Source organism: Trichoplusia ni, chromosome 4, assembly GCF_003590095.1.
Source record: "Trichoplusia ni isolate ovarian cell line Hi5 chromosome 4, tn1, whole genome shotgun sequence".
Classification (NCBI taxonomy): domain Eukaryota; kingdom Metazoa; phylum Arthropoda; class Insecta; order Lepidoptera; family Noctuidae; genus Trichoplusia; species Trichoplusia ni.
This window is the reverse complement of record NC_039481.1, coordinates 6,614,160-6,629,497: the sequence shown is the minus strand read 5'-3', so window position 1 is coordinate 6,629,497 and position 15,338 is coordinate 6,614,160. Positions and strand designations below refer to the sequence as shown.

The window sequence follows — 15,338 nt, the reverse complement described above, 5'->3', positions numbered from 1 at the left end:
GTGGTTATTGTGGTTAAATGTTAAATAAGTATAGATGCTATAAATTACAGTATATAAACTGTTTTACTTAGAATACTATTATTAATGGCTAGAATGGCTTTTAATACAACTACTTACTATTACTATGACATACTATAACTTTAGTGTTGTTCATTTCAGGACAATGACCATAGACAAAATCTTAAGATTTGGCAGAGTTCAGGACTCATGCTTAAGATCTAAATTTCTTAGTTGGAACGTGACAAGATTTAAGGAAAAAAAAACACAAAATTGAAAAATGGCGGCCAAGTCAAAGAAGCGGCTGTCTAAAATTGAAAATAAGTTATTAAAATTAGAAAAATTAGAATTAAAGGATGTATTCTGTTCAATTTGTCAATCTATATTAATAGAACCTATAACCTTACCGTGTTTTCATGATTTTTGTCAACGGTGTTTTAATGGCAGCATAGAAAATAATGCTTTGTGTTGTCCTCTATGTCGATTGCGAATTGGATCCTGGCTAAGAACAGCAACAAAACAAAAGAATTTGGTGAATGTTGAACTTTGGAATTTTATTCAGACGAAATTTCCGCAAGAAATTGAAATTAAAATTAAAGGAGAGGACATCGATTTGCCAGAAGGTAAACAACTGAAATGGTGTGAAATAAAACATAATCGATATTTGTTGATTGTTTACATTTATAATAATTACCTATTTTTTTCCTTTCTCTTTAGAACTAAGTATATTATTTTAAAAATAATTTAATATCATGGATTTGGGTCTATAGCACACTTGAAACATATTGTCGACTAGACTATACAGCATTATTTATTAAAATATTTATTAAATTGAGGTCATCTAAATTTTAATAAATAATGCTGGTCTTTAAACGAATAGCCTAAAATGTGTAGTTTTACAATATAACTCTTAGGCTCAACAACTGTACCATATTATTATCATATGTTTCAGAACCACCCATACTAAGGTTAAGTGAACCTGGTGAAATTAGGTCAGAATATGAGGCTGAATTGAGACGCTTGCGAGCTGAACGCATCAGGCTTGAACAGAAGCACATACAGGAGACTGAGTTATTGATCAAGTAAGCTTCAATGTGACTATACCAACACTGATATTACTAAGTACCTATCCATAAACAAACTCTAATGCAGATGTGTATTTTTGGCATTTACAGCTGTGCTCTACATTTATTATGTTTTCAGAAAAATTCAACAAGAAGAAGAAGAAGCTCATAAGCGTTATTTAGAAAGTGTTAAACAAGATGAAATTTTTGCACAACAAATGCATCAGGATCATGTAAAGGATACTGTTCCACCACCAAACACCCCTAGGAAACTAAATGCTAAAGCAACAGCCGCGAAGCCTAGACTTAGGGCTACCAAAATTGATAGTTATTTGTCTAAAATTCAAGCAACTGCCATCAAAGAGTAAGTTCTTAATTGTCATTTTCACAAAAAGATTTAATCATGTGTTACTGATGAAAGGCATTCATTCATTGTGTTCTAATAAATTAGTATACAGAATTTTTAAAAAGGAAATTTATTTCTAACACTCTTATTAAATACTAGCTGTTGCCCACGACTTCACCTAAAATTTCTTGTGACTGGAAAAGAATTGTTATTAAAATTACCTCATTGTAACTATTATAGATTTACCTCTATATACGAATAATATTTGATTTGGTGTAGTATAGGTCTACATCAAAACAAGTTTTTATACTCAACAATGAGTATGAGATTCACTAATTGAACATTTGTGTTATAGCATACTTTATTATTCATCATTATTCACACTAGTTATATTTTGTAAGATAAACCAAACTGGTAATTTAATTTGTGTGAAATTTATATTTCAGTAGTCCTTTGACAACTGATGATAACACAAGTACTGATGGATCAACTCCTAAAGCAACTGTTGTCAAACCTATTAATGGGACATCTCCAGAAATGGTCCCAAGTTATGGGAAAATAATTAAAAACTTTATAGATAAAAAACATAAAATTGGCCCTGGTTTGTGGAATAAAGAAAATGGAGAAAGTATTAAAGAAAAAGTAAGTCTACTATAGTACTATGTATATATTATCACACTAACAACATAAGCAATTGGTTTTTACATAAGATAATAATACTTAAAAGCAATGCCATTATTTACTTTTTCTTTTTTAGAAAGAAGAACCTAAGCTGAGTGAGAAGGAAGTAGCTAGCACTGAGGATAAAGTAAAAACAAAAGGCTCTGTCCCCTCTCTATTAGTGTCCCTCCCACTGCCATACACAGGAATACTCCAGCACAAAATAAACATAGCTGAAAATAGGAATGTTGAAACCAGTAGTGTAGACTCTATGCGGCAGGAGTTATGCTTCTTTAAACCTATTGAGTCAACAACCCCAACCAGGTATGTAATTAAGAAAAACTAAAACATTACCCTTGGAATGCACCATGTAGCAGTATACTTCATAGAGGCAGTGAAGGACATATTACATATTTATACTATTCCATTTACTTCGTACAAAATGTTTAAAAAAAAACATTCCGTTTATTGTAGTAAAAACATGAAGGCCGAAAGAAAGACGCTGTAATTTACGATAATTAGTATGCATATTAATTTAAACAAAAATTGGTTAAGTAATATAAATATAATTTTTCAGTTTCACTACTACCAAGACGTTCCCGCTCCGCGTACCAGGGCTTCGCGCTGGCAAGGAGTCGGAGTCACCACGCCAGGAACCTGCCCCGAGCCGCGCACAGTATTTAGAAGGACTCTGTCGTCTTAGGAATATGTCATTAGCTAAAAACTTACCATCGGCCTTCGTTATTGCTCTCAATATTCTAAAAGTAAAAAAGGTATGTTTTATATTTTTGCTGTTAATTTATAGTTTTAATCTCTTAAACAAAAATAGTCAGTTTCATGCAAATGAATAAACTTATTTTATAGGTTGAATCCTATAGAGGGAGAATGTGCTGTTATTTCAATTGTCGACAAGAATCAAAATTGATATCATGTTTATGTCTGCTTTTAGACAAAGCAGACTTTTAGGACTGTAAATAATATTTACATAAAAATACAATACAATGTCGTTGTTCAACGAAATCCTAAATTATAACTTTGTTAAATTGTGATACAATATTTTATTATTATTTGCAGGCAGACAATTTTCATTCAATTTTTAAAAATAAATTCCTTTTTTTTTCAGGAGCACCCAGGGAAATGTGATACAAACAGGTCTAAGGTTAAGAAAACAGCCTCTACTAGCCCTTGTGTTGCCCCTTTACCTATCAGAAAAAATGCCAATAGGAATAAACAAATTACTCATATTGAAGGTATTAATAAATTAAATAACGAAACAAATCTTAGACGCACAAGATCTATGGGAAGCATATCGAAAGACGAAAATGAAACTACACCGAAAAAAGGGAAATTAAGTCAGAGAAAAGTTTCGTCGGAGAGAAAGCCATACTTAAGAAGTGATTCCAAAAAGTCAAGTACCAAAAAGGAATTAAATATTAATAGTCCACCCATAATTTCTGAAACATTAAATAACAATAAGGTCAATTTAGCTGTAAAAAATTTGTCTAGTCCATTAAAGAATTGTGATGTTAAGAAAATACTGCAGGAGCAACTTAGGATTGAAAAGTTAATTGAACAGGAAAAGAATGATTTTGAACTGGCTTGTAAAATGGAAGCAGAGTGGAACGGACGGCGGCACCCGCGCCGGTCGACCATCAAGCGACAAGTGACCCTCAACTATGCTCTCAGGCCCGCCAAGAAACTCAAGGTGTAAGTAACTCGTTAGGATTTAGGGAAACATTCTGTTTAGAAAATTTCTGTGGTTGTTAATTTAATTCTGTTTGTTGTTTTATTTGCATCAGCTGTCTGAAAGATTGATTAGCTGAAATCATTATCTAATATGTTTAAGTGTAATCTATCTCTCAGAAATCGATATAAGGCGTAAATTTCAATGACGTACGTAACTGTTTCTAAAATATTACAAAAATATTGTCTGTGTTTCTCAATGATTTTATTATTCGGACTTGTCGTAACTGTGCAGCTTTTTTCTCACCGATTATTTTATGTGTAAGTAAATTGTATGTAAATTTGTAAGTAGATAGATGTTTAACTACCTACTAATTGAAGTCGTATAAAAGGAGGAGTATGATTTCAATAGCATTGTAAAAACTTATCGCCATCTAGCTAGTGGTTTAGAATTGGTATTCAATGCCAGGAGATTAGGCATGACTTAAAGGTACATTGGCCAATCAAACGCTGTGTTATGACAAGGGCTGCCGTACGTTAGTATGCAGCTCATACTAGAAGTGAAAACCCAAATATCTAATGTGGGTTCGTGATCTTATTCGAAATTGAACTTACTGTGCAAATATATGCTTGCTTATGCACAATAAATGAAGTAGAAATGTATAATTTGAGCTAACTCGCTGCGCATTGTGCCCACGTTTGGATTGATTACCTGACGATCTGCATTTTGGTAGACGTATAACGTAAAAAATATCATATGTAATGGAGAGTCAGATTGTAAATAATATGTCTAATCTCCCAATTATTGTTGCAAAAACCTTGTATGCGTGTATGATTATATTAAAAAAAAACAATATTAAAATTGTATTAACGAGATAAATCAATCAGTATCCTATTCGTAACAATAACTGCCTTTGGTTTTATGCTATGAGATATTCAGAAGCCTATGCGGGTACCGTTACTAATATATAAAATAACATGAAAACTTTATACGTATGATAACAATAAATAAGCCATTATATTTACTATTTCATTTTACATACAAATTATATAATTTGTACGTTTAAATGATGTAATAAAAGTGTCTCTGCAACTCGAATAATTTAAGAAGTCTTGTAACCTACTAAATACAAGATCACATTCATTTTCCATTTGTTTAGAATGAAGCATATTTTTATACCAGATTTAAAAACGTAAATAGTTAAATTGTTATTTGGTCAGTGTCCTGCTCTTGTGAATTCATATCTACAAATGAAGCAGTATTATAAAAGATATTGCATTCTTGTAGATGTGTTTGCACATTTATGAATTGGCATTTGTTGGTTTATTAGAATTGACCAGGATAGTCATATCACATGATCACACAAAAATTTTAAAGTGAGCAGCCGCCGTACCTATTATAGTACCTGAACTGAACATTGGACAATGCTAAAAGAATACTAACAATTATAATTATGAAGGATTCGAATTCCATGATATATTAGGGGTGTTTCATCATCGAAACAGTTGATTAATTTTAGCTGTCTTAAATTCCATTCCAATATAAACGGACAGAATCAGTAAAATAGAATCAATTGAAGGTTTTTGGTCATAAACTTCATTTTGTTGTCATGTGTTACATGTGTCGCAACTTTTACAATAATACTAGCGGGGAAACAATACTTAACGTACTGCGAGAAATACAGTCTCTTTTGTCCAATGTATGGAATACTGTACTACAATCGTGGTTAACCGACTGATCGGCTATGCGGCTATTATGGTTCCATTTAAAGACAAAAATATGTAATAAGCTTTGTTTCTGTCCATGTATGCCTCAAACACGAGTCAAACTCGCTTTGTTAATGTTGTTTTGTGTAATTCCAATAGGTATACTTTATTTTTGTAATGAAAATCTTTCTCGGTATCGCTATAAATATATAAATGTTTCGTATTTACAGTGTACCTTATTTTTCAGTCAATACCTGAGTTAACTTTCAAAATTATTGTTATGAATTTACATTGTCAAAAAGTCGGTTACAGCGATGTTATTATATAGGTGCATTACTACTAGCTACTACAGTTTACAAACAATGCGTAGGGTTCATATTTGATATTATTCTCATGGATCGTTCGTAAACGACTTTCCATGGATCTCATGACTTGTGATTAACTTGTGATGTAAGAATTTTAAGTTAAAAAATGTATAGGTGTATTGTATTTATAATGTGGTGCTCTTGAATCCAATTATCATTAAAGCTTCCATAATTTGCAACAATAAATTTTCTTTGGTAGGAAAACTGAAACTTTATTTCTTTAGCTTCTGACTATTTGTGCAAACACAATAATTGTCTTTTTTACTGAAAATCCAACCTTGCCTCGTGCTGAAGTACAGTACCTACCCGATTCGTTATGTTGAGTAATTATTATTAATGAGGGGAATAGTCCCCGTCGTAAACTTTTATTATTGTGTACACTCAGGTTTAAAAATACACAGGTACTTTTGAAAACCACTTAGGTTTGTTTGGTGCAGGGATAGAACTCTTGGTTGACTCTGAATTTGGTAAGGTCAACTCTCATTTCACTCCGCCAATATACATTTTGAGCGATATTTTTTTGAAATAATATTTGATGTGTATGAAAACTGTTGTATTTTAGTATGTGCCACGAATGTCTATGTCACATGATTCGTATATTACCTGACATTATTTGGTATCATGGTATGCAAAATAAACTGGATTTTAAGAAATCTCATTGATAGTAAGATAAATTCTTTTATTTTAATTAACTAAAGAAAAACAACTTTTGTGGACTGGCAGGTTAGGATTTTACTTCACTAGTGAAATAGAAGCTTATAACTTTCAGTTGTCCTAAGTGCCACGGAGCATTGTCGAAGAGTATCCTATCAGACATTGATCTTTTGTGCCTACCAATAATGTTATTTGGAAAAAAAAACAAACAAAAGACGATGTATGTAGGTAATTTTTAATATTTTTATTTCGACATAGTCCAATTTATTTCTTTTTAAAATAAAAACCAAGAGTTAGCAATTATTATATTTTACAAACTCACTTGTGTATGGAAACACTTGTTTCCTGTATCTTGGACAACTTTTTTTAGTATTTCTTCATGATCTTCCACTTGTGCTTGACTTGTGCTTGTCATCGTCTGACTGCAGTTTTCCTAAAAGATACAGAGGTATAGGTTAAAAAGTTTCTTATAATAGCACTCTATTTGGATATTGTATGTTTTTTTCCAACTGTATGATGTAGGTACTATAATTATACCAAGTTTTAGTAAGATAGTAAACATGAAGGAATGATTTACAAATAACTACAAACTTTTTGACAACCCTACCTGACTAGAAGAATGTCTTGATCTAGGATGGTTTGCAGTCAACTTTTAACTGTCCAGAAGTCTTTTCAGACAAATTGTTTAAATTGCCTGTAAGGATAAAGCTTATATTAAATTTCCTCTAGAACCTAAACAAAGCAGATATTTAAACAAATTACTGAAAAAATTATGAATGAAAACAAATATACCTTTTTATTAAATTAATAGTTACCACAGGCTTATCAGTCAAAATCACACTGGTTATAGCATTCTTGATAAGCCATTTATCCATTTTCTATAGCTACTGCACAAAAAGAACAAATACATGTCTTACATAATTGATCATCAGATCATACCATTGATTGCACACTCATCACTTACCGCAGTTCCATTGGATGCAGGCATAGTTCACTTCAAGCCAAGATGAGCAGTAGCAGCTCACAGTCACGCCACTCAAGTTACACATACCATTGTGCACACCCCTTGTCTTCACATCCTAAGCTAGTTTATTATTGCATTGTAGACCACATACAGACAGATGTACTTTCACACCCAGTAGGTAAAGTAATTTGTTAATAAAGATATGATTGTAGTTGTCAACTTCAACACCCAAACTTATAGAAATTAAACATCCATCTCAGAATGACATACACCTTTATTGAACAAGTCCTCATCTCGCACATCACATTGTTACACACAATACTCTATGTCACCTTACATCTAATACACCAGCATTTGGATCTTATTGCATCCATATACGCATCCTGTGATAATCCTATCACTTCATAGTTTACTTCAGTTACACACCGCTTTACAGAAATAAAAATTTACTTATAGACTAAAATTTAAACTAAGGAAATCATACAAATATGTCTGTAACTATCATCTCTGGAGTGCTCACCTCACGTCTGGGGTTTGTTGTTATTCCAGCCACTACCAGAGCCAGAACTGCCAGAGCCTCCCCCACCCCCATTACCATTCCAGCTTCCCTGGCCATTTGGCCAGTTCCCTTGATTCCAGTTCCCTCCTTTGCCACCTCCATTCCAACCTTGGTTGCCACCACCTTGGTTCCAAGATTGAGGTGGACCATTTTGTCCCCAGTTTTGATTGCCATTCCAATTTTTACCAGGATTGCCTTGTGGTGGGCCGCTTTGCCAATTATTTGGGCCAGAATTACCAGGCCCACCCAAGAATCCACCCCAACCAGCTTGATTAAGAGCAGCTGCAACAAGACTTATAGGTAAATTGAAATTAGCAGGCGGACCACCATTAGGATTGATTCCCAAGTTTTGCATGTTAAGAGAATCTATATTACTGTTCCCTCCATTGCTACTAGGTCCACTGGAAGAGCCTCCAGAGCGACTACCTTCCCAGTTATTAGGACCATAGGAATCATCTTTCCAGTTTTGAGACTTGGTTTTAATCTTTGGTGCAGCACTGGATACAGAAACTGACGCTCCTTTGATAACATGGTCTTCTCCACAGAGACTTTGAGCCACTTCTGGATCTAAGAAAGTTACAAATCCAAATGCCCTAAATGGACGTGGAACAAAGACATCTGTAACTTCACCAAATTTGGAAAAGTAATCACGAAGATCGTCAGCAGTCATATCTTCAGTACATCTTCCCACGAATACTTTGCAAGGCATTTGGGGTACTACACCTTCCTTTGAATTTGGAATACGAACATCTACCCATCGTCCATCTATATTATGCCTTTGGGCTAGTGCTCTCATTTGAGATGCGTAAGTGCCAAAACGTATGAAACCAAAACCCTTAAAAGATCCATTCTTGTCTCTTTTCAACTGCACCATCACCACTTCGCCAAATTGTTCAAAGTATTGCTTTATAGATTCTTCTGTTGACTTCCATGGTAACCCAAGGCAGATCAGATCGGAGCAAGTAAGCTTCTTTTCTAAACGTTTTGTTTTGGCTGCAGAATTTTCAGGAGAAACGTCTTCCATTTTACGTTTATTCTCTTTGGGAAACACACAAATGTACAAGTGCTTGCCCCATCCTACTTCACTTGGCGGATGTAGTTTACCATCACTAAGGCGAATACCTCTGATGGATTTGCTATCCGGGTGCCGGTATTTTAATCCACAAGCCCCGGGGAATTGTGCCACGAGAGTTGACAGTAACAATGTCCCGTCCATTTCACACGGAATTTCGACGGCATTAGAGTCGTCTTCGTCTTCACTAACCTTAATGTATTCAAACAAGTCACCATTATAATTTCCACCTTTGGAGCACATGTTGAGAAGATCACAATATTTTCTTAATTAATTAAATAATATGATTTTGATGATGGAGTAGTGAAGGAAAATGACAAACATCAAACATGGATTCAGCGATGATAAATCAGTCGTCTCTATGGTAGGTACACAGAACACTAATAACCTTACGCGGTTCGGATCCATGAAAAATAAATGTTTATCCATAAACACAGATAAAAAAAATATTGAAGATGTTTTACCGTTAAGGTGTAGCCTCATTAGTCGCTCATCGCTCGTTTGCAGCGACAAATCTGATCGTGTGACCCCATTTCGTAACTCGTGGCAGTGATACAATTGAAAGAAACAGAGTGGCATAAAAATAACGATATAATGGTGTTTAACGTGTAGACCGTTGCAGCACCACTTTTATATCGACTTGTCTCGCAGCTCACTCTCGATCGCTTTTCTTTTAATTTTTCTATTTTATAATGTATTAATTATCTATGATCTTTTCCCAGCGACAACGCTCAACATTTTGACCTTTGTCAGTACCTTTCCTGCTACCATATTTTGTCGCTTTGCCGAGTCGCGGGAACTTTAAAATGGGGTCACGTGTTCAGATTTGTTGCTGTAAACGAGCGACGAGCGACTCATGAGGCTACACCTTTATGGAACACTAAAGGTATAGAAGTCGGCAATAAAAGGTTAACAAAAGACATACTTCTCTTCGCCCCCACAGCTCTTGATCTACAAACAATGCTCCAAGAACTGAGCACGGCAAGCTCTGGTGCTTTGGTGGGGCTTTCAATGAATCCGTTTAAGACTAAATTAATGACCAACACATCTAAACGTAGGTATACGCAGGAAATGCAATATGTCGATGAGTACATCTATCAGGAATAGAGGGCGAGGGAATTCCCAAGTCCCGTTATCCACCGCCACAAGAGGGCGTTATCCACCCTCCTCCTGCGTCCGGTGCGCTTTCTGCGGCCGGGGAAGGGAGTCGAGATCTCCCTCTCTCACTCCTCAGTGTCGTTCTGCATCCTCACGTCCTCGCAGAAGGAGACCACCGCCTCCCACGACTCTGCGCTACCGACCATGTACCGCACTACGGCCGGCAGCGACAGATCGTCCCCTACTTCCTTTGTGAGGACACGGCGCTGCTCTTCCCAAGCAACACACTCCGCAAGGGTGTGTTGCGACGTGTAACGTCTTATACCGTAATCTTACTCCAAACAAAAAAGGGTGACAAAGCTTACTTTATTTCGTGGTATCTTACCACGACAACAAGACAAATAATTGCCTTGTTTATAAGAACCTTGTGATATGTTACAGGATCCAGGATATTCTTATCTATCTATTATCAAAGTATGGTCTTGTTTAGGTGCTTAATTATGTTCTTGAACTGTGACTTTAGTTTTGGTTGCAAAAATGTCAATTTTAGCATAACATAGGCAATGTCCATTCTAAATATACATAAATTGGCGATAAATACGTGTAGAGTCAACTGGAATGGTCCCGTCACTACCAGCTCACCTTGAATTTTGACTTTTACATTGGCTAAAATTAAATGTCGAATTCCACGATTATTTGACTTGGTACGTTACCTATGTATATCCGTGTTCCGATAGACTTAGTTTTTTTATTTTATTTGAAAGTAATAAAGTTATATTGTAGTGCAGAAAATAGAGTTAAGCAACACCTTCAGTTCCTGAATTAGATAATTCGACTGTAACAATCCAAGCATTAGTAATTTTATATCAAACTAGCTCTTCCAGCAAACGTTGTTTTGCCATGGAACTGAAAAAAAGAATGAAAAAAATAAAGATATAGAAATAAATGTTGTCCGATTCTCATAACTACTCGATATGTACTTACCCACAATAACTACACATAATTTCATAAGAATCTGTCGAGCCGTTTGGAGGAGTTCAATTTCGTACACCGTGCACCGTGACTCGAGAATTTTATACATAAATTATTCTAGGGCATTGTGAGTAAATGTTTGATGTTAGTATAAAAAAAACATGCTTACTCTGTTTATAGTCTATCTAGAACAAGCAGTTTAGGATGAACTAATGATGTAGGTAGTGCAGGCAAAGGTAAATGTGAATGAGCTCCTTCCAACATTATTATTCTTTGTACACAACATTACATTTTTTACTAATTGTTTGAAGAGCGGGGACTCCTAACACAGAACCCCAATTCTGCTATTTACATATATATTATATGGCCGATGAATGAATAGAAATTGGATTATTTAATTAATAATTGGAAACTCACTGTATTAACGAGTAAGTGAGTGTATATAATTGTTGACATGTTTTGTGCTTTTGCATGATTTTATTTTTACTAATATTAATTATTAGGTATTTAATTCAATATGCAACTCATTTGCGTTGTTTTTATCCTTTTCAATATAATATATTGAAAAAGGGATATTATACATTTTTTTTGTAAGTATAAAGCTTATGCAGGTGTATTATCCATTCCATTAAAATACTCTGAATTAGTTTATATACTTTACTCGCATTTTAAAATTGTCTGGACTTTAAAAGAGACTGCGACCCCTGAGTTTGTTTCGACGTTTCATCTCAGGGTAGTCAGATAGGAAATGTCGGCTCCGGCGTTCTCATAAAAGACATGTAAAAGTGGTGAAATATCCTATTTGTAGAATAAATTCACTTCATTTCATTTCAGTGTCTCTGCCCCCATGCTGAGTTCCCGCTTACAAGTGTAAGTGCATGACTTCAAAATTTACCTTTACTCAGCTGTCGAATTCGAATTCGCCGAATTAAAAAAACTGAGCTAAATGACATGGATAAGGAAAATTGTGACAAAAACTACACCATCTAAGGAATGTACCTTTAGAACGAGTACTTTGCAAAAGAGCAATATTTTCATGTAGGTACTGTGCTATGAAGGATTAAGACTTCTGTATCTTCTTTAGCGATAAGCAATAAACTTATTTTCCGAGAACAGTCTTTTATCGTCATTATCAACCCCCAGTTAATAAGGTTCAGAAAATGATTGTTGGATCTATCGTTCAGTCGTTCTTAACGGTTTACGTGAACATTAAACTAACTTAGAAGCTTTAATGTGATAATGCCGTGAAGTATAATTCTATAGATAAGTAATGCCATATTATTGCTTTTCGAAGGATCCATTCCGAAATGTCATGGAGCAAACTTTCAATCTCAGCAGGGCATTAAGAAAACTGGTTTGGTTGGATCATCAAACCACTTAAGATTTACCACACTCAGTGTTATTTACGTAATTATTTATTCTAACTTGTTCACCTACAACATTTGAGATACTTACCTACCTGTAGGTTTTTTGGTCAAGAGTCAAAGAAGCTCAGGAAGATGAAAAGGAGATTTATGAAGTTTTCTAACTACTTATCAAATTTCGATTGATATTGGAGATTTTGCTAGCGGTCCATTTCTATTGATGTTTATTCTATTTTTTTTTTAATTTTATCTACATCGGTTGAGACAAAATTTCAAAAATCTTGCCTTTACGAAAAAGAATTAGGGACCTAATGTGTTTAATTACGTTTATTAGTAACTCCTTCCTAATAAAGAAAAAAAGTTTGCATGCCAAAACTGTTCGTTTTTGTATTTAGTAGGTACCTACACTGTGCATACACGGCTATTGGTGCTGGTACTAGATAACTAGCCTATATTTTCTTAATGACCAGGAAAGACTGTTCCATATTCAACAGGCAGGCTGAAACAAAATATACCTTAGCAAATAAAAGGTCAAAGACAAGTTTTGCAACATTTCTCTGCAGGAACAAAGACTTGCATGCCCCTTCACTGCGGGCGCACCGATCTGCAGGAAGCCCGTTCAAGGCGAACGAGCATACGACATTCCCTTATTAATAATGCTTCATTATCAAGAAAGCTATGTTTTCTAGGTGTCAATATAATATCAGCCATCGAGGCTTATTAGTGACCTTGATTGTAGAACGCCGTTTTCTTTGTTTTCTTTTTTCTTTCTGTAGCATTGTTGATTAGGTTACATGATACAAAAAGTTTAATTGATAAACCTATGTTTTAAATTAAACTATTGGTGTTCCTGAGTTGGAAAAGCGTCGTATTTTATTTGTGAAAGTGACTAGTTTCAAAAAGAAGCTTTTCTTCTAGTCTTAGTTATATTATTTTTAATCAAAAAGCATGTACCTATACATATATTAAGGGAAATAGCTGCAATTGTAAAATGATGAATGATGTTTGGTATCGGAACTCAGTAATAGAATCCTTTTCGAGGTCACTACAACTGCTTAGCATTCAGTGTGCGTCAGATGGACCGTGGAATTTCGCCGCTACTGCGGTCGGCTTGGGGCCACTGACACCACGGTTGCATTGCTTCTTTTTGATCACAAAATACTATTGAGACTTTTTATGGCTTGAACATAATACGGGATAAGACGAAGTAATTTAGGTGCACGCACTTTAAATCTAATTCACAGCTTTTGATGTCCCGTAATCACTATGCTTAATAAAACAAAAAAATAGTATTTCAAAATCTGGGGTCTGGTACAAATAAAACTAGAATATGTATATTACTGTTTAAAAAAAAACTCCTACTCAGGTCCTACTAAAGAAGGTCCCTATAACGATGATTTATTTAGTAAATGTCATTGTCAAAATATGTTCTAGTCCGGAAGGATAGTTTTGACTCTGAACGAGGTGTTCCTATTTTTTAAATTTTATTAATTTATTAAATTTGGTTCGTTGATAACCTTCTGTATTATTAAAATACCGGTAATGTAATGCAGTTTATAAATTGACATTTTGGATGGACATTAAAAAAATCCAGTCAGTATATAAATAAAAAGATGTGGATACCTGTCAGGGTCAGACGTGTTTCACTCTTTGTGGCTTTGTGTCATTAGTTTGGAAATATTATTGCATGCAGCCCACGTCCTGTACCTACTTTGATCTAGAACTGTAAATAAAATAAATGTTTGAGCTGTACGTGCCTGGTTTTATGTAATAGGTGTATATTTTCCCGTTTTATCGCTTTCAACACAAGCACCCACTTGTTTATTAATTGAATCCAGATCCAGATTGATGTGGTGTACACTGTGAGTAGCCAGCAGAAATAAGCTTTCCTACAGATTGTCTGAAGCTTCATATTACAATAAGCGCTATCTCGCTAAGCTCTTGTAGTCCGGCTTAAGATGATGTGGAGGTGGCAAGCAGGCTCAGATAAAAAACAACTGATTTCTAATGCAGGTCTGAACGTATCTGTATGTCATCGCATAAGTGTAAATAATACTGACACATTTTTAAATTTGGCAAAAATACAAATTAAGAAAACGTCCCCACGATCCCAAGTTTGGATAAAAGCAACCTTTTTGAATCCATATCCATAATACGCATATTTTAGCTTGATTGTATGGATATGGGACGTAGAGCATTGGAGATGGACATTTTTACCGGACTTTAATAATTTACAAATTAAAATTATTTCGTGTTTGGTTGGATTTAGGTTACACTTAGATACTTCAGAGTTTTAAGGATAGGAAAGGATAATGAAAGTCCCGTTTGCGCCGAATACTTATCACAACTGAACACTTTTAACTTACCTCACAAATTAGGTTCAAAAGGCAAAAATATACTATCATCCATAGGATCCCATTCTCAAGCTTACTAATTTCTATCAGATAGTAACTATCGTGAGAATGATTAATTACTACTGACTAGTTTCGGACCCAACCATCTTTAATCATGAGCTGTACCGAAACCGACCCGCTGGGTCCGAAATTAGTCGAGCAAGCCCGATAAATACGCGTGAGTAAACCGTTGCATCATTTAATAATTTCTACCAGAGCAAGAGATATGTCTATAGGAATTGTCATGCTCCGTACTGTGAAAATGACTACGAATACGAAGTTGTTAGTGCAGCAAATACATGCAAGCTATGTATAGAACATGAAAACAAAACACCTAGAACTGAGGTTAAACCTATCACTCTGACGCAAGGAATGCGCAATATAACATTTGCGAGTGGGTGTTGCAATCCCACTGGTTTGCACTGGCCGCAGTTAACGAG

At 34.9% G+C, this 15,338-nt stretch overlaps 1 protein-coding gene, 1 long non-coding RNA gene and 1 pseudogene across 2 annotated transcripts; 1 reads left to right on the top strand and 2 right to left on the bottom strand.

Annotated features, from left to right (window-relative positions):
• The first annotated feature begins 243 nt into the window (after positions 1-243).
• Positions 244-6,032, top strand: LOC113492742. Its single transcript, XM_026870380.1, has 7 exons — positions 244-620; positions 950-1,079; positions 1,201-1,425; positions 1,854-2,049; positions 2,165-2,391; positions 2,645-2,840; positions 3,191-6,032. The coding sequence occupies exons 1-7, from the start codon at positions 278-280 to the stop codon at positions 3,776-3,778; spliced, it is 1,905 nt and encodes a 634-aa protein (XP_026726181.1). The 5' UTR covers positions 244-277; the 3' UTR covers positions 3,779-6,032.
• Positions 6,033-6,861: 829 nt separating this feature from the next.
• On the bottom strand, positions 6,862-9,452 carry LOC113492743 (annotated as a pseudogene).
• Positions 9,453-11,928: 2,476 nt separating this feature from the next.
• On the bottom strand, positions 11,929-14,989 carry LOC113492744. Its single transcript, XR_003400525.1, has 3 exons — positions 14,323-14,989; positions 14,129-14,228; positions 11,929-13,004 (listed from the first exon to the last, which is right to left on the bottom strand). It is a non-coding gene; the product is annotated as an uncharacterized LOC113492744 (long non-coding RNA).
• Between the last annotated feature and the right edge of the window lie 349 nt (positions 14,990-15,338).